Source organism: Anser anser (genome assembly GCF_964211835.1).
Source record: "Anser anser genome assembly, chromosome: 3".
Classification (NCBI taxonomy): domain Eukaryota; kingdom Metazoa; phylum Chordata; class Aves; order Anseriformes; family Anatidae; genus Anser; species Anser anser.
In genome coordinates this window covers 84,923,316-84,950,093 of record NC_139722.1, presented here as the reverse complement: position 1 = coordinate 84,950,093, position 26,778 = coordinate 84,923,316, and the positions used below count along the sequence as shown (strand labels likewise).

At 39.4% G+C, this 26,778-nt stretch overlaps 1 protein-coding gene across 3 annotated transcripts in view; it reads right to left on the bottom strand.

Moving 5' to 3' along the window:
• KIF26B (kinesin family member 26B) overlaps positions 1-26,778 on the bottom strand; it is a 293,769-nt gene that overhangs the window by 179,075 nt on the left and 87,916 nt on the right. For 2 of the 3 annotated variants that reach the window (XM_083830350.1, XM_083830352.1), the window contains one exon: positions 21,689-22,222. In XM_083830350.1, the coding sequence (XP_083686476.1) occupies positions 21,689-22,222 (534 nt within the window). The remainder of the gene's footprint in view (positions 1-21,688; positions 22,223-26,778) is intronic. The other variant, XM_083830351.1, reaches the window with a different exon arrangement.

Here is a 26,778-nt window from a genome sequence, read left to right as displayed (position 1 = left end):
TAAGTAACCCATGTGAGGAACAGTTAGTACTCGATTTACATCAGAAGGAATCGGTGTACTGGGGCTGAAAGAATACTGGCCCTGAAAGAGTATTGGCCAAGCTTACTTCTACCTCTCTACTTTGGTACTGATGTATTTATGGAGCAAAAAGACAAACAAAAAGGAAAATAATATTAAAGGATGGGAAATTACGTGATCTGAAGCGTTCAGGACAGCAAATGTCTACCTAAAGCAAACATATCCTTGTACACAAGTTGGAGATTCCAGGTTGCAGTGCTCCTTTAGCCCGAGTCATCTGACCTGCCAATTTTATTTATTGGCTACTACTTCATTATCAATATATTTTCTGAACAGTGAAGTGCCTACCTCATTACAGGAACACAACAGCTTTCATAACTCACCTTTCCATTCAGGATCATACCAGCCTCTCCTGCCCTCCCCAAGGAAGCCACAGGCAGGAGAGCTGGCCCAGGGTGCAGACTCCATGCCCTAGAGAAGCAGACTCCTCGTGGACAGACCCCAGCAGCGCTGCGAGCTGTCCCTTATGAGGAAAGCAGCAAAGCACTCTCAGCTAGACCCACACACCCCTCTCATTCCTGAAGCTCCACCAGCCAAGTCTCTGCGGACAGAACAGCAGTGCAGGTTTCCCAGCTGGCATATCCCCACGCTTACTCTGCAAATGAAATATAGGAGCAGCAGCTAGCAAAGAGGTTCTAGCCTCAATTTTGGGTCCCCAGGCATTTCAGCAATGAAATAAAATAAAATAAACCAATAAAAATAATACTGTGCAGCTACACAATAAACCTGCTTTCTTTCTCATCAAGGAGACAATAATAACATGGCAATCTGTGGGAAAGCTGAGGCTGCCCCCACCTTTCGGAATTTATTTTTTTTTAAGTCTACTTCATTAAAGTTGTTGGTTCTCTTAATTACCTATGTATCCTCCTGCTGCATCATAAAGCTGTGCAGCTGGAAATTAATTGGATTTTTTTTTCTACTATCACTTCTATATTTCCTATCATATTTTTACCCTATTACAAAAGGAAATCTCTTACAAGAGAAAAGGACTTTCTTTTGTGTGGCTCATTTAAAGTTGAGTGCATGCATCCAGATTCAGTGATCACAGTGTAAACCCTTGCTGCATCAGCTACCTCTTAAGACTTCAGTGGTCAGGCTAATTGTGCTAAAATAAGTAGGGCAGAAGAGCATGTGTGGACCATGAAAGGCAGTCACACCTGACTTCTGTCCATCTGTGCACACGGAGCAGCATCCAAACGAAGTAAGGGCACTCTTGAAGCTGAGGCAGAAGTCTTTCAAGTTCACTGTGTGCAGGAGCAATACATTTGTTATGAACACAAACTTTCATTTCTCTGATCAGCTACTATCCTGCCAGCAATGTCAAGGCATTATAAGAAGTTCAAATCTTGCTGTGGCTGCTTCCCTATCACAAACAGCAATCTGTAAGCCATTGACCTTTCACTGTCAGTTGACAAGAGCAGCTCTAGAAGCTACCAGAGTGTGTCAGCATGAGGGCTTAACTTAAATGGCATTATTGACCCAGAAAGCAACTTCTTTCTATAGCTAGCAAGAGAGTAAGCAATAAAAAACACCATTACTTTTTCCACACATAGGTGTGTGAACTAGATCATTAGTCTTTATTTAAAAGACATATGATCAAGTTCTACCATTAAAATGCGGGGAGAAAAGTAATTAATTTTCAGTACGAAAAAAAAATGACAGGCGTAGAGATTCCCATATTGAATACTGCATAAAAATGCGTCATAACACAAATTTGGCCAACACACACAATCACCACAAGATCTCACCTTCTTGGGGGGATAAGACCACTACATGTCTGACATGCCTCTTATCCAGCTGCTCTTGGAAGGTTGCGTGGGTTTGACCCTCAGAAATCCAGCAAATGTCTTGAATCTGTTCAGAGGTTTTTACCATTCCACCAGCTTCCCCATTACACAGAAATCACAAAGCTGACATCCATAAACTTCAGCCAAAGGTATAACTATAGCAGTACTGGCAGATACCACAGTGGCAGAGATCATCTGTGTGTTGGCTAATACAACTATCCATAAAGTACCTTACAAAGGAAGCAACTAGAGGACTTGACTGGACAAATGCTCTCAGATACATGATCTGATTTTTTTTTTTTTTGGGGGGGGGGGGGGGGTTCTTTAGGGATCCAGGAGCTGGACTCGATGATCCTTGTGGGGCACTTCCAACTCGGGATATTCTATGATCTCAGGCATGAGCGTGTGCACAAACACAAAATAAATTATCTTCTCAGCTACATTATTTTTTCCTTTTTTTTTTCCTAATTTTTTCAGATCAGATGAGTTTTGGATAGTAGTTTTCAAAGCAGTTAATGATTTAGGAGTAAAATTTCCATGTATTCTCAAGTCATAGCAGAGGTTATTTGATGCAAGTCAAACTGCCTCAGTCATGGAAAGCTACAGCACTAAAAGGCATTTTGCCTTATCCCAGCAGCAGTGGTATTATCCCTAAATGAAAACATAGCAAGTTCAGCTTGGACTTCTCTAGAAACAGAACAAAATCATTTTGGGAAGTGCATCACGAAGACTCAAATCTTTCCAGGTGGACACCCACATCCCTAAGTTTGTAGAAACTTAGCCCAAGATGGTGTATGAAGCAAGTTTCTGACTGTTTTAAGGGTTGTTTGCAGTCAAGAGTCAAATCATTTAAAGGCCAGCAAGCAGTTGGACCAAGCAATACAGAAGTCTAGGAAGTTTAAGTTAAGAGAGAACAGGAAATCCTCCTTGACTCATCAAATATTCTAAGTTTGAAGATTTATTCCGGCATATCTTTTTCCATATGCTTCCTTAAATCATCTTTACATAGAAGTACATTTTTAAAAACTGACTAAATAAAAGTTAACCTCTGACACCAACGATTATTAATATTACTCATGAAGTTTTCTCTTTTCCTTCTGCTATGAAATATTAACCACACATCATCTGAAAGGACTCTAAGGAGAATCTTGTATATTGTGATTCATCCATTAGTGAAATAAAACTTAAAATGAATATTTGAATGCTTTGTTAAATTCATGTCTTTCAGGACAGGTCTAAGGCTCCAAGTGCTCTCAGTTATTCTGAAAGCTCCATTGAAACCTTCAGGCAGAAAAAAAAAAAAAAAAAGCTCTATAAAAAGAAATACTGTGTTGAAATCTCGCTTGTCCCTTCTCAGCATTTCAGTTTAGCTTACCAGATACTGCAGCATATCTTCCAGTGTATTACCTGTACTGAAGTAAGATCTCTCCTCTTAAAAAGAGAAATTTGCCTCCTTTCTGAAGAAAGCATTTTTTCTGCTTGCTTTGTTTGGGCTCAATTCCACATGAAGCATTTAGAATATAAAATATCCAGTCTTCTGCACAAAATTTAGTTCTTAAAATGCTGCTATAACCACTTAAGTGCTCACAATGAAATTAATGTCACTGAAGTTGCACGTCAGGTGACCCATTCAATGCATCATTTGTAATGCTGTCTAAGGAGCCAGTTTGCTCTCCAAATTCCTGACATTGTATTAAAAGGTTATGATGGCTCAGGCAAAGAAAATTTTTTATACTACATCATAACAGCTGTCCACATGTACACTCTTAGCCTGTTGCAAGTGCAAGGTAATGTGATTTACTTAGTCACTCTTACAGACCTAAGTGAAAGAAACAAATTCAAATCATCTTGAATTTGCTGTAAGCTAAGACCATGCATTCACATTTACCAGGTATTAGTAAACTTGCTGAGAACTTATCAAGCTGATCACACGTCAGAGTCCTAAGAGGAGATTAGAATAATATTACAGTGGCATCTGGATGAAACTTTATTGAAGTTGATGCTGTGACATCCAGTTTTCATTCAAGACAAATTGTTACATTCTGATGTAGCCGTAGCTAAAATAGGAACCATTATGCAAAGCTGAATGCAGAGCTGCTCAGGAGTTACACTCTATGTTCAGAAGGGGTCTGTGGGGTGAAATGTAAACACAGAGAACTGGCTATATTACTTAGTTCAAAGATCCATGGAAGATGTGCAGAAGTGGAAACAAGAGAAGCACCAACAGTGTGGTGCTGCAAGAGAGGCACTTTTAGGGGGCTGAATTCCAGCTGGAAAACGCTCAGAGCTAAGCCCTGCACTTGCCTAGGAAACGTTCGTATTTCCGTCCCCAAAGCAGAGATGCTGATACAATCTTCAGAAGCGAACAGCATATCCTTTCAGTGCAAATACCTTGTGAGACCATGATCCCAGCCAACCTCTCAAGTCAAAAAGCATAACAATAGTGTTCCTCTTTCCCCACAGGGAAACAGCATTTAGCTTCAACTTCCATGCTGAAAACTCCCCCTTTTTGGTGAATTACACAAACCATGCACTAATCTACCATCTCACAGTGTAAGTCATGCTGAATTGCACTGCCCTTTGGCTTTGTGTAGCTGCCTCACCCTTTTCTGTCCCTAATATTAATAGTCCCTTGCAGGTGTTGCTTCTTTCATGATACCAATGCAGAGCTGTAGCAACAGCTAATTTCACAGTTATCAGTGCTAATGGGACCTGCCGTGAAATTGTCTCATTTCCGAAGGAGTCAGTATTCAGTTGCTAAAAGAGAAAAAAAAAAAGCCATGCATCAGCGGCAGTGACCTGTCTATAAATTTAACAAGGTTGGTCTTTCTAATCTCTGTCACAATACCTGCACACCTGTCTTACTTTCATGTTAATAATAAAAATGTCCTGCTGGGGTTTTAAAATTATTTTATGACAGCAGCAACCATCAGTTTTAACAGCAATACATGAAAAGAATTCAAAAGGTGCCAGAAGAGCCTTCAAACAAAACCACTAGCCGGACAGAAAGAGCTCCTTCCCGGCCCCGAAGGTGAATGCCTTAGGGCACAGGTTTGATTGCCTTATTACCTTGGTTTGCATAGCTACAGCTGGTATTAGCAGTCATAAAAATCGTTCAACTGTGTTTGACTTGGAGGCCTCTTCCTGCAGTGAATTCTATAGACTTGACTAGGTGCTGAGTTATGCTATATTCTCCTCTGTTTGCTCTAGATTTACTGCCATCTCAGCTAATGAAAGCAAGAAAAGAAGGAGCACATCCTCAACTGAACACCAAATTAAGCCCTGTCGGGGTGTGCTGCAAACCGCTAGGGACTGGGCGGCTCTGTTCTGGCCCCCTGTCAGACGCTCAGCAAAGAGCTCAACCTGCAAGCTTCAGGCTATGCACTTGCTATGACGCTCCACTGAATTAAATGAGTATTTCCTACACAACACCAAAGATTCTCGGCTTTCTGCGTATACTCCTAGTTTGCTTCTATTTTCCAAGCTAATTGTGATTTTGCATCCAGTCATTGCGTGCAACTTCTATCATGTTTTCAAGCCCATTTGTTTCAGTTGGCCATTTCCAATTTCCAGGTCTTTTTCTTGAAGGGATCCAAGCTGAGCGTGGTTTTCCAGGAGCTAGCTGAACATCACATTAGCTGAAGCTGGCCAAACATTTAATTCAAATGCATGCAATGATTTTTTCCCCAGTACATGTAATCTGCATTTTGGTCTGCAGGAACCATCATAATCCATCTTCACTATGACAGCTTTACGGTAAGAAAATCACACTCCCACTTTTCCCTTTAGGTCCCTTGCACACTGAGTACTTCAAGCATGCTGACTATCCATTCCCAGCTGGAATTTAGCGCACACTCACTTGCAGACTGATTAATTGATACCATTCCCCATCTCTCCTGACCAGCTAAATAACATCAGATGAAGAACTAAATTTTCTCCTCAACACTGATTTAAGATGATGCTTCTATTTAGGCAACACAACTCCTTTACTTCCCTAAGATGGCATTTAAAAAATCAGTGATCAGTTTCGAAGATATAAACTACAGACATTTTCCAACTTGAACAGTTCTGAAAAGTGAATAATAGAGGGAAAAGGGGCACAGGCTCGAGTCTCGCTGTGCTCTACAGCACTTTCTGAAAAGGCAGGAAGGAACACAGTTGAACATTCACAACCTGAAGCACTAATAAATGGTGAACATTTTCGAAAGACAATATTCTTTCAAATTCAGACAGTATAACCAATAATGAGAACTTTGGATGGGCAAATAATAACCACTGAATTCATAAAGAATTATTTTCCCTTAAAACAGAACCCAGATCAACCCAGAAGTAGACTCCATACAGCCTTAATGATCAATGCAGTATTGACCAATTCCTATATAGAAGAAGGGCAGTAAAAGACAAATGACAGTCATATACAAAGTCTTATGCATCTTCCCTAATGCGTTTAACTTTGGAAGGCAGTGCTCACAGTAAATACTGCTGATTATTTACTCTTTTATTCATATGCATTCTTTGTGTATATTTTCACAGCTGAAGTGGCTCACAGCACATAGACAGTTATGTTCTTCTAGCTCCTGCTATAAATTATTACCTGTCTCTATAGTACCTTAATCTCAGATAGACATGTACTTTGTGAAATATCTAAGACCCTTGTGATTCTTCTTAATTTCTGCCTCATTGTAGGCTTATTATTTCCTAATCTTTACCATTAACACCTGCTAATGCTTATTCCTGCTCTTTTACATACCCTCATCACTTTTTCTGTTGGCAGCCTAAGAGACAGGAGAGGACAAGAACAAAAAAAAATATAACACACATTTGTAAAACTTAATAATAAAAGTACAGAAGATTAAAAGAGAATATCAGCTTAAAATAATTGTCTGGAAGTATACAGTCAAGACTTATAGCTATAATTCTTTCTCAAAAAAGTCAACCTAAATAAGCTTCAGAAGGCTATTTCTCTACTTTTTTTTTTTTTTTTTAACACAGTAGCAATTAATATCTACTTTCTTCTACATAGCACACAGACAAAAAGTCACAGCCCCAAGGAGTTTACACAATAACCTAAACTGACAAAACACACTCCACTATGATCTAAAAATAAATAGCGATTAAAATTAGTGCAGGAACTGTTAGTTGATATTTTTTATAAGCAAACACCAAGATTACATTAACTGGCCCACTGGGAATAAAACAGATTTACAATAGATTTAATTAAATGCATCTAATGAAGTCCAAATATAACAACAAACAGGCTCATCATCTGAAATATAGCAAACCATTCTGAACTGTAATAAATGTCTCATGTTTATCTTCAATTTCCATTTTGGCTTTCAGCACCCCACAGAGAATTTTTATTTGCTCGTGAAATGTTTTGGATTTTTCCCCTTCAACTTGTTTACTCAATTTGTAACATAGAAGTTTCAGAAGTTACTTTTAAACCAGTTTCTGAAAGGAAGTCTTTATTTTAATTAAATTTTAATAGAGCATCATGAACTGATTTTCTGCTCTACAGTGACATGCCAAAAGAAAGATTGCTGACTAGAGGTCAGTGGGAGTGCAGTGATGTAATCTATATAAATGAGAAAAAAAGTCTCCTGTCTCTTTGCAGTGTATACTGTAGACATTTGCTAAGTCATTTACACTAGGACAAAGGGAATACAACATAGGTATGAACTAGCTCCAAACAGTAGAGGACCATTCTATATGCAGGATAATAATAATAATAATAATAAAAAAAAAACACTCCTGAAATATTTCTCTAGAACTGCTACTTAAGAAGTATTCTTAGGAGGGGCTGAAACACTCCCCATTCATTTCCTTTCCAAACATTTCCTTTTAAAAAAAATCAATGCTGATTCTTTTTTTTTTTTTTAATGTCAGCAGAATGGCATATGATTACTAAAAGCAAGAGTTATGATTGCTGGTCTGTCACCAGAGAAGTAAACTTGATTTCACATTGATTTTAGATCAGAACCTATCCTGAAGTTTCTCAGCAGTTTCCTTTGGAAAAGCAGGAAAGGAGTCTTTCTAAGAGGAAATGAAGAGGAATAAAAAGACATATTTGTGTGTGTACAAGCAAAAATACATGTGTACAAAAATTAAGAAACCAAAACATGGATGCCCAAAACATCAGAAGTGGAATCAATATATGTATGCACTAAAACCAAAAATTCAGGAGGTTCTAGACTAATTCTCCAATACTTCCCACCACTGAGTTGCTCTGCTCGTAACAGTCACGGCTACAGAAGCTCTACAAAATGGGGGCAGTGTAGCCCTTTGACCAACCCGGAGGTTGAAATACCCATTCCTGCATAGCATCCCCTACTGACAATGGGTTTCAATGCACACAGTGTCCAGTCCTATTGAAGAAATAGATAGTTATGAAAGTGTATGAAAAAAATGTCTACAGTTTCAAAGCTTGACTTTTCAGCAGAACAGCATTATGGAACATTCCCTAGGAGCAAAAAGAACATTGTATGAGGCTGACAGGGTTGTAGCTTGCTGGAGCTACTTTTACTAGGAATTAGAGGAGTAAACAACTGTTTTTATAAGGAATTAAATAAGCAACAGGGGAGATATATCCTGGACTCACAAGCTTGTTGAAAGAATCATTTTCAATAGTGCTAAAACCTAAAAACTTCAGAGGTCAATTTAAAACTTCCATAGCCTTGATCTTCCCAAGAACACACTTTCAAGTGAATCCCTCTAAAACAAAGCTCTTGGTTCCAATCTTTTTTTTTTTTTCCCAGAAAGCACAGTAGCAACCTGTTGTAAATGCTAAAGTGCATGAAATCTGTGCAGTTGATAAAAATTCCAGCTCAAGTTGTATTTGAAGTTTTAAAGAAATCAACATCAGTTTCATGAAACTGACTTTTGGCCAGTCTCCTCCGCTTCTAAAGATCTTCCAAGTTATTGTGAACCTGTATAATTTCTCCATCTTATAATCCACTCTGATACTGATTCTTCCAGGAAGCCACAAATTTAACTTCCACAAATAAAATCACAAGGTGACCCTTATTGTCCAGAGCACAAATAACAGAAGAAAAGGTTATTTTCTCAACATTTCATAAACTGCATGGCACTCATCTCAGGCACACCCTTCCACTTTCCTGTAAATGGGATTTTTAACATATAAAGCATGGGACAATAAACTGTTTCATTCAAATCTATTGCCAAGGTTTAGTTTTGATGTACAAAGTATTTTGAGTCCTTTTACAGGAATGGACTTTAAAGTCTGCAAAATGTTATACAGTTACTGCTCCAGATCTTTCAGTCAGATTTATATTAGGTATTCTGCCAGTAGAATTTAATTTTTCCCCCATTCTATGTCAGTGCAATATTTAAAATGTCTAGGATCCAAATTCTCTATCTACATAAGCACAAACCATGCTCTTGCTCTAGTGGAGCTGTGGCTACTGATAGGTCCATTGGCTTTCTGTGGTACCACCTGTGGATTCTCCAAGAAACTACAGAGGCATTTCTACTTAAATGTAATCAAATCAGGCACAATACTAGCAGCAATAGCATACAGGCACTACACAAAAACTTTTTTCCCCTCAAAGATGATATAAAAATGTCTAGCAGATAAAAGGGGAACCTAAGAGCACTCAGTTATTTTACAATATTTCTGTTAAGCAACTAATAGGTACCCTCCTCCTCTCTCACACAAACGGAAACCAAGCCATAAAAGGTCTCCACTGCCATGCTTTAAACTGCCTATACTGGAGCACGTATGAGGAATAAGGTGCTATAATAAGGTGCTATACATCTTCAAAGATGAATATCATAGATATCACAAAATGTCTAGAGCCTCCTTGCACTGCCAACTGTTCCCGTTTCAGAGACAAAGGATTGAGGAGGCAGGAAGAGGAGGAAAATGCTCATAATATCTTATTAAAATCATTGAGCAGTGAACGGAAGAGGAAGCAAAGAAACCCACATCACTAAGCCTGTAAAATCTCATAACCTTCATAACCCCTCTCTCAAGTTCCTTTCCAGGAATCCTGGTCTTGCTCTTGCTATCATCAGGCCAGGTGTCTGCATTTCACCTCCTTTTGTGTAAGTAGGAATAAATCTTGATGAGATGATCTCTGGCAGTGTTTAAAGGGATCTTTGCAAAGAGGCTGAAGTAGAGGACAACACTGAGGAGATAATCAGCTTCAACTGCTAAATTCTGGCTAAACGGCACTTCCAGGAATTCAGGATTACACAGGTGAAGACCCTTGTGATGACTGACTAGGGCAGAGAATCACAAAGCTGGTAATACAAGAACTGATTTTTATTTTCCTCCAAAGCATTCATTTAAAAAAAATAAATAAATAAATAAAAGCTTTAGGACACTCTGATACTCTCATGATTCGTCAAGAAGGCCTGATGGTCAAGAACCCTTAGCTGTGCTGTTCTCATAAGTCACATGAACAGTAGCTGGTTATATTATTTGCTGATCAGGACAAATGATGGTATATCTGGTTTTCATCAAAACAACAACAACAACAAAAATCAGAAATCTTCCACAAGCTTGCAAAGTAAGTGTCAGTTCAATCTGCCTAACATTGCAAGGCTCTTCATGGTGAATTTCATAGAAGCTGATCCAAACGTAGACAAAGTTTTTTGAGCACGCTTGCTCTGTCAGTCCTGTCTGCGATCACTGCCATGATATACCTTCATGGTACAATTGAGAATCATGTCGCATACATTTTTTTAGTTTTACCTCGCGCACATCGGCAGTGAACTTTGCACAAAGCCGTCAAGGATGAAAGAAACTAATCAATTAAGAATTTATATCTCACTACTATACATTTTCTTCTGATGTGCTTAGTATAATTTCTTTAATAATACTTTAATTAATTATCCAACTTCTATATTGCACTGCAATTGAGCAAATATACAAGAATAAAACAGACGTGATTGTGTTCATGGTTTGGGTTTAAAACCAGCAACACTGCCTACCTCCAGTGGCCCTAAACTCGCCAGGATTTAAGGAAAAATAAAGCCTCACAACTTTCCTTCTTGACGCTGGTTACATCTTTGTAAACTCCTGCGAAGATGGAAGAGCTGAATACATCTCCCTGCAAAAGTCATAGTAACTAACAGTATCTCTCGTACTTTTAATAGCGTTATATTGCCCTCTGATGCAATGAGATCATCATCTTCAATAGCCCTTCTCCAAACTTTTGGCATGGCTACGGACAACTTGTATATTCTGATCTGACCAAGTGTATCTGAGGCCAGTATCTTATGAAAATAAAACGTTTACTGGGAATCTTTCCTTTCTCTAACTCCTGAGGAAATAAATTAGTGACAAAAATCAGAGTCTCAAACTAGCTTATATTTATTAGCTACATCTTTCTTACAGGGAAGAAAATATTACTCTACATGCTTTAAAAATGAAATATTTTTCAAAACTCAGGCTAAACACTTTCTTTTTTAATAGCCTTGACTTTCTTGAAAAGTAATATTGCAGTAAAAGGGATAAGGGAATTGCAGAATTCACATCACAGGCAGGAATGCATTACAATTATACGGTGAGACTCTGAACCGTACTCGCTGTAGATCAATGCAGCCACAACGAAACTAGAGTAGCAGAAGTGACATCATCAAGGATAGTTCTAACCTTTAATTCTTTTTGTCTTTCCCATTAGCCAAAAGCCTGCGTGTACATTTCGACAGCTATTTAATAAACACAAGTACATGCCACCATCATAGATTTTAAAAGAATCAAACTATTTGAAGTAAAGCACAGCTACGACAGATGCACATACTTGATTCAAAGAGCTGTCACAACAGAAAAGCCTCACTACCGACACAACTAATGCCTTGCACTGGTTGCAGTATAGTCATTGTACATTTGCATCTACCAGTCAGACTTTTTTTTTAATTATTAAACCAAAGTCCTCTGATACCTTAACAATACAAGTGATGACAACTGCTGTGCTCCCATGCAAGGCAGAGCTACAGATGCTCCTGCTGAGGGCTCATTACCCTCCCTTTCCCTTCAACCTTTGGAGCAACTCTAAGTTCAGCTACAGAGAGGTTAGGTGGGTGTGAAAGCTGAAGAGCAATTTCATTTCTCTTCAAAGAAGATTGTGGGTTTAAAAAAAGATGGTTTCATTAGCTGGGAGTGGCTTTTTCTTCACACCATGCAGATGTAATCTTCCTTACTGTCCACAGAAGAGAGCTAGGCACAATCAAAGTTCAAAAGTTGCTGGATAATCAGCCTTATGTTTTCATTTGTCAAGAGGAGCAACTCCAACAGATTTCTTAGCTCTACTACTCCGACGCAGCCATGTCAACTGCAAGCCAATTATCCTGGAGTGAGAGAGAAGAGTTTGGTCCCAAATGTATTTTATACAACAACACACATCTCTCACATTTGCAGTGGTCTGGAATAAAATAGTTCAGTTGGAAGGGACCTTCAAGATCACCTAGCCCGACTGCCTGACCACTTCAAGGCTAACCATAAGTTAAAGCACGTTATTGAGGGAGTTGTCCAGATGCCTCCTGAACACTGACAGGCATGGGGCATCAACCACCTCTCTATAAAGCCTGTTGCAGTGTTTGACAACCCTCATGGTAAAGAAATGTTTCCTAAAGCCCAGTCTGAACCTCCCCTGGCTCTGCTCTGTGCCGATCCCACACATCCTGCCATCGGTGACCAGGGAGCAGAGCCCGGCACCTTCCTCTGCGCCTCCCCTCAGGGAGCTGCAGGGAGCAGTGAGGCCACCCCTCGGCCTCCTTCTGTCCAGACTGGACAACCCAGTGTCCTCAGCCTCCCCTCACAGGACAGGCCTCGCAGCCCTTTTGACAGCTTTTTGCCCTCCTCTGGACACTTTCAAGTACCTTAACATCCTTTTTATATTGTGGAGCCCAGAACTGTGCACAATATTCCAGGTGAGGCCGCACCAACGCTAAATATAGCAGGAGAATCACCGCTTTTCACCTCATTTTGGTTATGCTGTGTATAATGCGTCCCAAAATGCAGTTTGCTTTCTTGGCTACCAGGGCACACTGCTGGCTCACGTTGAGCCTGCTGTGACCAGCACCACCAGATCCCTTTCTGCAGGGCTGCTCTACTGCTACTCGCCTCCCTGTCTGTACCTGTGTCTGGCACTCCTCCATCCCAGGTGCAGATCCCTGCACTTACCCTTGTTGAATTTCATGCCATAGACAACTGCCCAATGCTCCAACATATCTAGATCTCTCTGCAAGGCCTCTCATCACTCCAGACAGTTAAAAATACCTTCCAGTTTAGTGTCAGCAGCAAACCTGCTGAGGATGCACTTCCCTCCTGCATCCAGATCACTGATAACAACGTTGAACAGGGCTGGCTCCAGCATCGAGCCCTGGGGAACCCCACTAGTGACTGACCATCAGCCAGATGCAGCTCCATTTATTATGACCCTTTGAGCTCTGCCATCAAGCTGGTTCATTACCCGGTATAGCATGCACCTGTTCATCTCACGGTTGGACAACTTTCCCAGAAAGATTCTGTGAGGAACAGTGCAAAGGCCTTAATAAAATACAGAAATATTACATCTACCACCATCCCTTCATCCACCAAGCATGTGACCTTACCATAAAAAAATATCAAATTACTATGACAGTGTAAGCACTGCTCAGCAACAACTAGAACATCAGTGTGTTATCAACATTATTCTCATCCTAAATCTGCAATGCAGCACCATACCAGCTAGTAAGAAGAAAATTAACTATCCTAGCTGAAACCAGGACAGTGGCACAATGGGATTGCCTCGTCCTGTGTTTTTAAAATGTGGTTCTTAAAAAGTGACCAGCTGTCATGGACCCCTAAACCTTCTCAAACAAATTCTCGGCAGACACTGCTAACTAGCTCCCTAAGTAGCTTCAAGTTTGCTCTCTTAAAGTCCAGGGTGGCAACTCTGCTGACCTTTTTTGTCATTACACCAAAAATTTTGAACTCAACTATTCCATGACAGGGGAAAAACCAACCACTTTAACTCACATTCACTGAATTAAAGAGAGAGCTGTGCCAGCAGAGAGTTTGCTGTTCTATTTCTGATGCCATTTCAGAAACACTTTAGAGAAAAGAAAACAATAGTTTTACATGATAGCTATATGGAATCACATTTCAGAGTTACATCAGCCTCTAGCTATTTGTTCCTTACTTCCCAAAAGCACAGCATAGCATCAGAAAAAAAAAGCTTTATCAGTTTATTATTTTTTTTTGCACAGTAATGCAATTCTTCATATTTTAAAGCCCAATGCTTTTCCTAAGCAAAATAAAAGGAATGACAATGTATTTACTATATTACTAAGTATAATCTTAATGTCTCACTTATGATGTAAAACAAATGTCTCTGTCAAAGGAACAATACATTGATTTGCATCTTCTTTGAGTAGTACCCTTTAGAAATTTAAAGGAAAACTACTAGAAATTTGCTTTCTGATTATTTTGCTATCACTCCCTCCTTCCACATCTCAATTAGAATGAGTTACCCTTATACAAATATCTCTATTTTCTCTCTTCTTGCAAAGGATGTAGAACAATAGCAAGATATAGGAGGAATGTCAGCCATGGGACTGAATCTTTATGCAGCTTTAAAGACCAGTACATTGCTTATAGGAATGATTCAACCCAATGGTGTTATTTTGTTTGTTTTGCTTTTGTTTTTAGAAGCCCTGAATCTTCACACACTTGAGTAAGAAATAAAAATAAATATAAAAATAGACAAAGAATTCTGAAACATACAACAACTACATTGAGCTCTGGCAATGTTGTTGGAACTGTTGGAAAAGCACTCTTCACTAATCTGTTTATTACAGGCCTCCATCCAAAACAGAGCACCAGTCATCTGTTGTCATCTGGTGTTTATCTTTCACCAGGTCCAATCTCTAATCTAGGCTCTCTCTCCAGCTGCCACTCAAGGGCCACTTTCAGAACAGAGGAACAAAGAGTCTAAGAGGTGACTAAGTACATCAGAACCCAACTCCCAGTCAGCCCAGTTACTCCTGTGCTGGAAAACTTCCCTGGTGGTTTCAGGAATTCTAGTCCTTAGCTATGTATTAGATGTATTTAAAGGAAGCTTTCTCCATAGAATATGATACCAATTGCCTTATGCTATATGGAAATTTATCCTTAACTTTATTATCCTAACAGCAGAAAGGTTTTGGTGGTGGTTTCTTTTGTTTGTTTTTAACTGCTCGCATAAACATACAACCTTCTTATGAATATTCCTAAGCTTTTGGCCTCAACGCTATTTCCATGGTAATAGGTTTCACAAAACTGTACATTGCATAAAAAGCATATTTCCTTTTCTCACTTCCAAACTGGCTGTCTTAACTTTTGAATTCCTTTGTTCATGAACTATGAAATAAAGCGTAAGGACAAGATGACCATTTTACTCTGATTCTGTGCCACCTTATTTACAGTGTGGGAGACAAAAGGACAACTTTATTTTAATGCATCAGTTTGTCATCTCCCTCTCTCCATTCCATCTCTGCATCATTTTTCCTCACTGTTCAGCCATCTCTTCTCTCAATTTATTCTTTTGTTCAATGATGCAAGCAATTAGCACAGATATTATTTCAGAAAAGAAACTAGTCTCACACTTGGACAAAATTCTTAAGCAACAGAGCAGGGGAGGAAAGCAAGTCTACAAATCCTCACTAATTGTGATCTTCTGGCTTTCACTAATTTACAGGATTAACTCCCTCCTGTAATAGTCCACAGATTTCTTCCTCACATCACAGCTGAGTCATGGGGTTTTCATACTCATAGGATAAGCCTACTTAGCTCTTTTCAATCCATGGGATACCCTTTACCTCCTTCTTCCCTTGGTCACCCTGGTATCATGAAGGGGGAAAGTAATGATTCTAAGGTCATTAAGCCATGCATAAAAATGCTGTAAGAGATCAAATCACACCAAGGTAATGCAAAAAAAAAAGAACCTCCTCCTTTAGTTAGCACAGACTTCAGTTTTCCCTCTTGATGGTATTAGAAAATCCATATACAGCTGGGCTGTTAGTTGAGGAGGTAGACAGGAAGAATAAAATTCAAATAGCCAACTCCTGTAATATACAAACTGAATGATCAAACAATCACGGCAAAATGTCAGCTCATGACATACAGTGACTTCAGTAGGGTCATATCTAATTACTAGCGATGTGGTTTAAAAAGGCTTTTAGAGGAAAGCTACTTCAGAGATAACAACTAATGCATGAGGAACAAGGGCAACAGAGATAATTAAGTGGGGATATTAATTTCAGTGCCAATGAATTTGTTTGACAATCTGTTCCTTGGTCCAGTCAAACAAACCCTGGAAATAAAATTCCTGCACTTTCAGTCTACAGTCTCACCATGAGTTACTTTGGTCAAAGAATGAAAAAAAAATCAGCGCAAGAGTTTGCATGCATTTCTTCAACATCATCATTTATGAGCTTGTAGTAACAAGAACAAAGTTTTCTATGTTGTTCTGGAATCCACCACACTCAAATGAAGATCTCATGCATTTCGTGACTGAATGCAAGCCATCCAAAATATTCTGGGCCAAAACCTAACTGCACATGGACAAAATACCTCCTGCATTACAGATCTTGTATGGAATTGAGTGTGGTCACATAAGAACACAGTACTAGAAGGACCAGTACACAAATTTCCTTTTTGTTTATTGCTAAGATGCTTTGACAAAATAGGTCTGGCTCTAGGAAGCATGGAATAATTTTATAGAAAACACCTGCTAATCTACAGATGGAGCAAATAACATGATTTCTGTACCTATGCTTCAGAAGCTATTTAAATTATCCTGGCACTGCTGTAGCAATCATTAACATTTTAGCTTTATCCTGCTGAACACTTTAAGAAGTGACAGCAGAAGCAAGTGGAAGAGAAATAAATTAGACAGTAGACACTTATAAAAAAAGCTTGGAATCCAAATCCTGTATGAGGATACCCCACACACAGGCTTTGGCTCTGTATCTGAACTCTCCATCTTGTGCCCAACTCTAATCATTACCAGTTTCTTTTTAAAAGGCTGTTCCTGAAAGAACTGATGTGTTATGAGACAGATGTGACCTAAGTAAACTCCAAACAAATCATTCATCACTGCAAAACTCCAGAACAAGCTGGTTCTTTCTCAGAGAACAGTGTTCTTCTAAACACATTATACATAAAGAGGAAACAGAAAGCACATACTGTAGGCTTTCATCAATTGTACATAAAGCCTTTGATAACTCTCTGAATAGGCTTGAGATCATTATGCCTGGGGCCAAGAGGCTCTCTGCAGTTTAAGATCTCATTTTCCAAACTTTTGGTCAAAAGGGTCTTTTTAAGTGCAGCAGAGAAAGGAACACTTTTTCCTTGAATATCATGATCACTCAAATCCTTACATGTACTATCTTTTCTATACCTAATTCAAACTTCACAACCTCAAAGTCTGAAGCAAGAGGTACTCACCCTATCCACATCAACAGCCATGTTTTCTCCTCCCCATCCTTCCCTTTCACAGCCCACATTATTCCTGGAGGAACTGGCCTTTCCCAGTTCTCTGTTTTTTCTCTTACCTTTCTGTCACTCGGATCTGCAAACCATGCTGTGCTAATCTTGTTTTGTTTTTAAACAACCTACTTAAAATTTAGATACACTAAAAGATTCTTATGCAGATTCAGGAAGGTAACCAGAGGTGGTCCATGAACCAAGGAAATGCCCACCATTTTATGTTCAGCAGCTGACACCATGCTTTTGGCTTAGAGGCATACTAAAACAGGAGAACTACGCTGTTCATTTAGGTTAAAAGAGGGTACTGATTCTGAAGAGGAACAAGTACTCCTAAATAGTGGTGAATTTTATTCCAAAGTGTTTTACTGTAACCACCTTAATCCAGTCACCTATTTTCCACTCATTTCCCTTTGAAAGCTAACCCTACATCAGTCTGAACTACTATGGACTCAAATCTATCTCATTCTCATTAATGTGGTGGTTTTGTTTCAGATATTTTAGCAGCTTTGGATAATAAGTAGTAAAAACATTATGCATTTAATTTGGTATCACATTTTGTATAAAATTAGTAGAAGCAGTCATCTCATCAAGATATTTGGACTTAGCAGCTCCTACAATAGCTCAACCATTTCTTGCTCTTTAAAAGCATTTTGTGACAACTGGTAAGTAACATAAGTGTGCTGACACTGTGATATCCTATAATTCACATTAGCAGCTGCACATACAATTACAGGCCTTCCCAAGTAAAAACCTCACCAACTCCAAGGAGTTTTCTCTGAGCAAGAAAGGACTGAAATTCCTTTGAGTGATAGAGAGATCAACAGAAGCCTCTACAAGAGTTAAAACACAGTCTGATCCCGAGGGCATGCATAAAAATGCTACCTGCTGGTGACTGAAAGAGCACAATTTTCAGACTCTGTTCAGTTCTACTGAATTTCAGCTGGTATTTTCCGATATGTAATCGTCAGAAAGGGATCACAATTACCCTCTTCAAGTAATCATTTCAGCATTCCAGTGTTCATAGGAGGGTCTTAATGGGCCATACGTTTTGAGATTAATCAGTTCCCTTTCCCTGCCCCTGATTCCCTGCCTCACAAGAGGGCTGCTTACCAGCAAAATTTGATTCAGCTCCTTACAGAAAACAGCATCAGCTGTTCATTTGTGAGCCAAGCCTAGGGAAGATCACAGGGTTTTGGAACCAGATCTTTGTTTCTGTCTAGTCAAAGAGCGGCTAAACATGGAATCACATAAAACAGGGATGGTGGGGACAGCCGGGGTCACGTACTCCATCTCCTAATCTCCAGGTAGGGACAATTTTGTCTAAGCACTACTTAGCAGATAATTCTCTGACTTACTCCTTGGAGATTCCATCGGTGAGTTCCCATAATGCCTCCATGAAATTTATTTGAACTGTCTGTATCATTAGAGAGGTTCTTTTATATCTAACATACAACTCCAGTTAAAGACATCATTACTACTTCTGTTTTTTCTGGCTGTAGACATATACTAAATTACTAAATTCAGTAGTATATAAATTTGCATTTGTTTTACTTACTCCTGATAGCAACTGATTTTTCTGCAGAACTGGTTGAATAGCAGGGTGTTATTTAAGACTTGCCCTACACTATTGCAGCAGGTGAGCCCTACAATATCACAAAACTTTTTATTTATTTCAGCGGAACTCAAAGAAAAGCTGTAATTCATTCCCCACAACAAGGTGCTATTTAAGGCAGTCTGGAGAAGAAGATCCTAAGAAGGGATCAATATCCTAGAAATTACAATAGTAGGAATATTTTTTAGTGCCTAAAGTTACCATAAGTCAATTCTGAGCCACAGTGTGTCTCTTCCAGAATAATGTGTTTGTTTTTTTTTTTTTTTTTTTGTGATACTTCAGTAAGAAAATACAGTCACATTTCAAGGTACTCTACCATTGCTGTCAAGTTATCTGGACTGTCTAACAAAAGCTAATTTACAATGGGAGGGGTCTACAAACAGGCGCCATTACGTCTAGAGCGATGAGACTGACTTCTCCCTGGACATCAGTATGACAAAGTTATAATGTAGAAGGGTACTATAACTCTGTGTGAAGTAGAAGGTTTCCATCCCAAGGAATTCTTTTACTTCTTTTCTATTCCTCTAAGCTAATACACAGTGAGGCTTCTATTCTTAATCTATTCTTGAGGGAAGGCAAGAAAAATTAATTAATAGACATTTGCAAGTAAGTAACTAGTGCCTTTGTCTTTTTTTTTTTTTCCCAAAATCATGAAAATCAGAGTTCTAATTAAGATGGGATAACAGATTCATCTTCCTAATGTTCTTCCCCAGCAGGGTTTTGTAACTCTAACAGTAAGTACATAATGAAAATTATATGTATACGGGGTAGAGAGATCTAGAATGTTCTGAAAAATATATAGCAACATTGTTTTCTGTACATTAAAGAAGAAGCAAAGCTTGCATCTCCTTATTATCTCAAGTTGCAGAGATCACTAATCAAAGTTATTCTTATTACTTGATTAATTTCCAGTCTGATACAGATACTAACTACATAACCAAACACTAAAATCCTTTCAAAGTGCTTAAAGACAAAAGCTACCATTGTTACTCCCTGACTGGACAATTAACTGTGACCCTCTAAGTAAAGCGAGAATTTCAACATTTGAAGGTTGTAAAGAGACTATAAAACTTACTATCAACAAACAGTCCATTACAGACCAGCATCTGTGGGATGGTAGGTTTTTTTGTGTGTTTTTTGTTTGTTTGTTTGTTTTGCAGGAAGGGAGGTGTTGAATCTGTTAGCAGATTCCAGCCACTATCTTTTCTATTTCCACGTTAGCAAAAGTAGAGGAAAATGGCAGGGAACAGCAGTCCTTATGGTAACTGGAGCTGAACAGAATCAGACTGGAAAGTTTTGAGTAATAGATTCTCCTTAGTGAATATTTTTTAAGACAAAATGAACCACCTAGAAACCATGAACATTATTAAAAGGTAAACAAAAGACATTTTCGCAGAAGATGAGCTAAACAATTGTGAAAGCAATGAGACTGAACCAATTTTCCTAATACAAATAATAATTCAGTTTTCTTAATACGTGTTGTTTAGTTCTTTTCTTAGATCAAATGCTTTTGTCTTAGATCAAACTATCATCGCATAGTGATCTGCCCAAATGTGACTCAGGTTCACTAGAGCATAGATCCACAACACAACAGTCACATATTTTCCAGATAAAATAACTGTAATTCATCTCCAGTTTTACCAACCCTTCTTTGGTGCATGGCTATATCTTAATGCTTATGAATAGCACTGTGGGTTGTGGTTTTTTTCTGGCTATAATACCAGTCACTCATACCAACAAATGTTAAATACTAATGTAGGGACCTATGTTGCAATCTGTTCATAACTTAGTAGAAAGACCAACTTCCAAAAATAGTTATTCACGTGCCTACGGAAGCCAATAGGGATAGCTGGCAGAATTCAAAAAGAATAGGCTTGTGTTGCAATATGCAAGAGCTTGGGCACTCTAAAAATCTCACTACCTGCAAAAGCAAGTGCTTTGGAAAGCCTACCTCCTCCTTCTGCACAAGTTAATGTGAATGGGTTCTACAGCTACCTATGAGCGTGTATAGTTACCAAAAGTCAGCCATCCAAAAAGGAGGAAAGAACCTACTGAGAAGTATATGGAAATATTCCCCAAACTGCTAAACTCTGGAGATTACTGATCCTTCTGAATCCATGAGAATTAATAAAAATCAGAACACCAAGAATCAGTTTAATCTGCAGAAGGCCACCAGCACACACTAGCATCAATAGGAACCTGTGTAACTTCAGGCACATCAACGCAGCTGGTGGCTGCTCTACAAAGACTATAGGATCATATATGCCCTGATGAACCAAAGGACCCTCTAGGAACTTCACAAATACCCAGCCAGAATTTATTGGTACATCAGTGCTGTTTTCCACTTGTGAATAGACAAATGTGTTTGGCCTCCCAGTTGTTGCTCCAGCCAAGTATTATGAGAGTGAATGAGTTTGTGTGAACTGTGTGAAGGAATAAATGGACAGTGTGGCTAATTATCAGCTATTAATAACAACAGCATGGCTCTATTATTAATAACAGCTGCATTAATAAGAGGTGTTTTAATTAATACTAGTTGTGATCTGTGTCTTCCCCCCTACCAAGGAAAAGAGAATTTATAGCACTCCTTTTTCTGGTCCTTACTATGTGATTGGCTCTACTGCTCCCCAACAGGAACAAGCAGTGTCAGCATGCCCCTGCAAGCTTGGATGAGGAAAAAAAAAAAATGAAGATAAAAGAAAGGAACACACTTTGTTATTTTAAACTACTTACTTGGTAGGGGTATAGAGTAACACCGTTCGTTCTCGACAAAGACCAGGTACCGTCAAGGTACTGATGAGCCTGAATAGCCACAGAATTAAGAACGTTACCATTGCTGGGGCTGGTGGCCATTTGAAAGCTGACCTTGGCTTGGTGTCCAGGAGAGCCATTTTTCTTCTCCACCCCATTGACAATTCCTAGACTGTTGGGTTTTCCACTGTGTTTGTTGGCAACAAAGCCAGTATAATTAGACGTAGCATAAGGAGCAGGCATGTATGCCCAGTCCCTGGGCTGCAAGCTGCCCATGTGCCGGGAGCCCACTAACGTGGGGATGTTGGAGAGGGGTGGGGGAGATCCTGGCGAGGCATCGTAATGTTCTGAGTTGGCAGCCTGCTCTAAGGTCAGCACCATCTGAATGGCCTCTTGCTTCAGCTGGTTCAGGTGTGTGGCACAAACATCGCATCTGTTGTCCTTCTCGTTCCATGCCTTCCGAATGGTATTGGGAACTTGGAGCTTGTCATGAATCACTGAGGAGAAACACGGGTCCTAAAGAGCAAACAGAGAAGGGAGGGGGGGACAGGAGAGAAATATTTAACCACTGTCACCACAGTGAAACATTATTACTGCTGATTGTGCATTTCAAAAGCCAATTTATGAGATAAGCTTAGAATGCAAACAAAAGCCATTAGATACAGTCAACATATGCCAGCAGCAGTTAAACAAAAATGAGAAACTGGATCATGTAGGAAAGAAAAAATTATTTTACTTTTACTGATAAATGACAAATATTATAATTCCAATGCAAGCTGCAATGCATGGCAGGGAGAACGAATTAACCTACTTCACACACACCACTGCACCTAATTTCTGACTTGAATGAAATCTACTTTTAGTTACACAGGTGAGATCAAGAGCAACTCCCCTAAAATCAATGGGCTTATAGCAAGGTTCACTATCTACTCATCATGTGTAGCGAATAATTTTCTCCTTGGAAAGTGTATTTTTGAGACAAAACCATGTGTGATTTAAAACCACTTACCTCATATCTTTACCTCATAGGTAGAGTTTTCAATGTCAGTGGTGCTCTCTGTGGAGCCACCCCAATCTGACTACAACGCTGGCCCAATCTGCACAGTAAGTGCTTCAGCAAGTTGTGATGCCAAACAGCAGTCATAGCAGGGCTTATCACCAAACCTGACTAGTTATGTAGTATTGTGTGGTCTCACAAATGCAGAGCAATGATGTTATGCAGAACAAACCATGACAGCTACGTGGTGGAAACTAACATTTCTAGTGTACTCATCTGAGGTTCTCTCTTTACATGCAAAAAACAGGTGTTCTAGACCAGCAATGCTGGAAGTGGTGGAGAATATGTACATATACGCACGTACATATGAATGCACATACATATATGTACGTAAGCAAGATAAGGTAGGTGAGGAAACAGAGCTTTATACTTGAGTCACTGGTTATGGAAATTTCACACAATATTTTAGTGCTTTTACAGGCCAGGCTTCCCCTCCTTAAGTTTTGGGGACTTATTGGTGGATTTTGTTCTAATTATTAAAAAGATTTACATGCAGTAGCATCAGAATCTATTTTTTTTCTTCTTCTTCTTTGAGGCTTTATCAGCTTAAGCAGCAAAGTGAAATCAAACTGGAAAAGTAGAAATTAAAAAAAATCCAAAAATAGAGACCACCCTTATCAAGTAATTTGATGAACCCCATGCCATCAAAGATAGACAGATTTCATGTCTTGATAGTTTAGCTGCACTGGGAAAAAATGAGTAGGGGTATCATATAAGGAGGGAGAAAATTCATCGGTAAAGGGTCACATTCATTATGATCCATCTTTATTATATACTCAAGCATTTTATTTTCACTGTTTAACTACCGTGAACAGCTCCTCAGCATGCAGTGATTAATTGATTCATAAATCATGGCGCCTCTTTATGCACAGCAGCAAAAGAGCAGTTCTAGCCCCAGAAGCCCAAGAGAGCCATATAAGCTGATGGGAAACAACAGGAGGCTGAGATCTGATCAAGCCTCAAACTGGTCATTTCTATTCCATGCACAAAGGGGGTCAGGGCATCAAAGCGTGTCAGGGAGGCAGGAACTGGATTCTGCATCAACCCTCCCCCCTTAACCTTCAGGAAAGTGGCTGATGGAAATCAGGGGGAAAAAACAGGAAGCAAAAGATGTCAAATCCTATTTTCCATCCAAGACCACAACTAGGTCAACAGATCACATCAGATATAGGCACCCCATCCATGATGCCAGGTACGCAGGGAGAGGACTCTACTTTTCCCTTAATGCACAAAGCCATCCATACAGCTGAAGTGAGGTCTGAGTCTTCTTTCCAGGCTGCTCAATGTCAGTCCAGGAAAAATCCTCGCCAGCTCTTCCTGCAGCTAGCTAATGCCACAGAGCTGGTGGTTGTTCTTTGAAAGTTAACTTCCCTTAAGCAACTGGCCTTGAACCCAGGTACTTATACACAGCATTCAGATCCAGCAGCAGTTTAACATGGAAATTCCTGGATACTATGATAAATATTCCAAGGAAATAAAGTCTTCTCTTCAAGTAAGCAAATGTCAGCATGATATAAATATTCAAGTAGCACACCAGCTTTAAGGAGTGCTGGACAGCAGTGAATCCAGCTTCATCTCAGTGTTAAAACAAACATAGATCATTCTCTGATACAACAATAAACAGAGAAAGAGGAAGGAATACTGTTCCTCCTCGGGAGTAGAAAGGAAGAAAACAGACACCACCTGAATTGATTACTGCTACAACTGGCCCTCGTTATCTATCAGACTCCTTTAGATAGATAGCTCAAAACTGGATCCAGGTCCGGAATATGAAACAAAATCCTACAGGATAGCAAATGAATTTGGAGAAACACAGGTTCCAGAAACGTTAGTCACAGTCTGTTCTCAACAACAATAAAAAAATGCTAGAGCCCATTTACTTTGTTATTCTGCACTGGCCAGCTCCAGTGTAATTTCGCAGAAGAATTAGTGGACAGACTTGCAACACATCTAGGGGAAGGTCAGGGCTGGACAGTCACAGCACCCTTGTTTGAAGAACAAGGAAATGCAGCTAGATGACATTATGTTTCATTATTTCATGTGCAAGCAATCATCTGCACACATTTCCCTACAGAATGCCTATTAGTTCAATAAACAGTATCTTGTCCCATAGGCCTGTATGAAATAGCGATGGGCAAACCCCATGAATATGTGGTTTGTGCTAGCTGCACTGAGCAGCAGGAGTTGGAAAGGTTATACTCACTACTAAAACTTGTGAGGTCTCAGAATCTCCATACACACTGTCATGAGAGCAGATTTGCTTGTGAAATCTGAGGTTGACACTGGAAATACCATTTATATTTTGGCACTCATTTCCAGTCCTGACAGAACAAAGTACAGTGACACTGAAATTGAAACAGAACTTTAAAAGTCACATAAGAGTTTGGTTTGAGTTCAGGGCAAAGGTTCACGATGGTTTCTCTTATTGCTCTAATGGTTCACCCATCTTTAGTATAAACAGCATTACTATAAACTCCTATTCCTAGAATAAACAAATGAAGACGTGTAAGAGGTTTGAAAGCTTCAGGAGATCAGTCACAACATGGACCACAGCAAAAATGCACAAGGCAAGCACCGAACTAAACAGAGCACTGAACTGAACTTGTTTGCAAGGAGCGTTTTCGCATTGAGTTTTCAACCTCAAGTAAATACCAAAGCCAGCTATGTTTGGCTGTTGACCTTCTCCACTCTGGCCATCTATTAATTTATCCCTCATCTTTGGTCCTGAATTATAAAGCTACATTGGAAATACAGTAGAGTTAAGGAAGTTTTGCTTTTTAGAGAGCCGTCATAGACAGGGATGCTGAGGAATTCTTGCTTTACCCAGTAAGCAGGCACTAGTTAAAAAACATTGAAGTTCACAGCTGTAACAGGGTAAATGCAGCCCTGACCTCAGGGAGGAGGGGGGAGAGCACAACTGTGTGATCATGTAAGGTAGTGCAGAAGCATCCTCTCTTCGTCTGCCTTCATAAAGCTGTACCTTGCTCTACAATTTTCATGACATTGCAACTCCATCACTGGAAAGCAGATCAGGAAGAGCAATTCTTTCCTTCCTGCTATCCAGCATGGCGCCCATCTCCCTCTACAGAGAAAGCAAACAAACACTTGTAGCATGAAGGACAGTGTTTCACACACACTCGCACAAAGCTCAAAAGGAGACGGCGCACAAGCAGGCAGAGCTCAATTGGTGCAGAGAGTAGCAGGCCAAAAATAGGATGACCAATTTGCACTTTTACATGTTACATGGAACCTAGCTGATCAGAGGTTCATAAGCAAATATTTCGTATGCACACTACTTGTTTCGCAAACCAAGAAGGTCAACAGTAATGTAGGGCATGCAACTGTGCAAATCTTAAATTTTGTTCAGCCAACTGTAGCCAATCCTATGTCATTACCTCAGAGAAAACTCCACTTTACAATGGATCTCAAAACCTGCTTATCAAATTTTGGTTTTCAACACCAGTATTATTCATTGCTCTTCAGGGAAGAACAAAGCAGTCAACACTAGCTAGATCACAGAGGTCAGTTTCTGCTTGGAGATGCTCACAAAAAACTCATGGATTTCTCTTGTTTCTGAGAGGGTCCAGGCAGCAATGACCACTGGTATGTAATCCATCACACAAGGAGAGGGGAGAAGTAGGGGGGAAAGCAACAATCAAAGCTCTGCCCTGGAAAGTGTGTTCTCCAGATTCCCATTCTCCACAGGCAGGGAGTAAAAGAACTAATTAAGAAATGTAAGTAGGAGGGGAGCCTTAACCCTGATAAAAAACACATGTTTTTCCATGACTGTGCAAACATCTCTGCTCTAAACACAATCATGCTAGTCCACAGTTGGTCTCTATTTAAAAATAAATAAATAAATAAATAGTCATCTTTTTTTGTTCTCTTTTCTCTCTTGAGGGCTCACTTTCTAACCTAATAAAAAGATTATACTTGTAAATTTACTTTCCAGAGGCACTTGGGCTATTTTCCAAGTGACTCTGCATCCTAACTTAAACATATCCTATCATCTTCT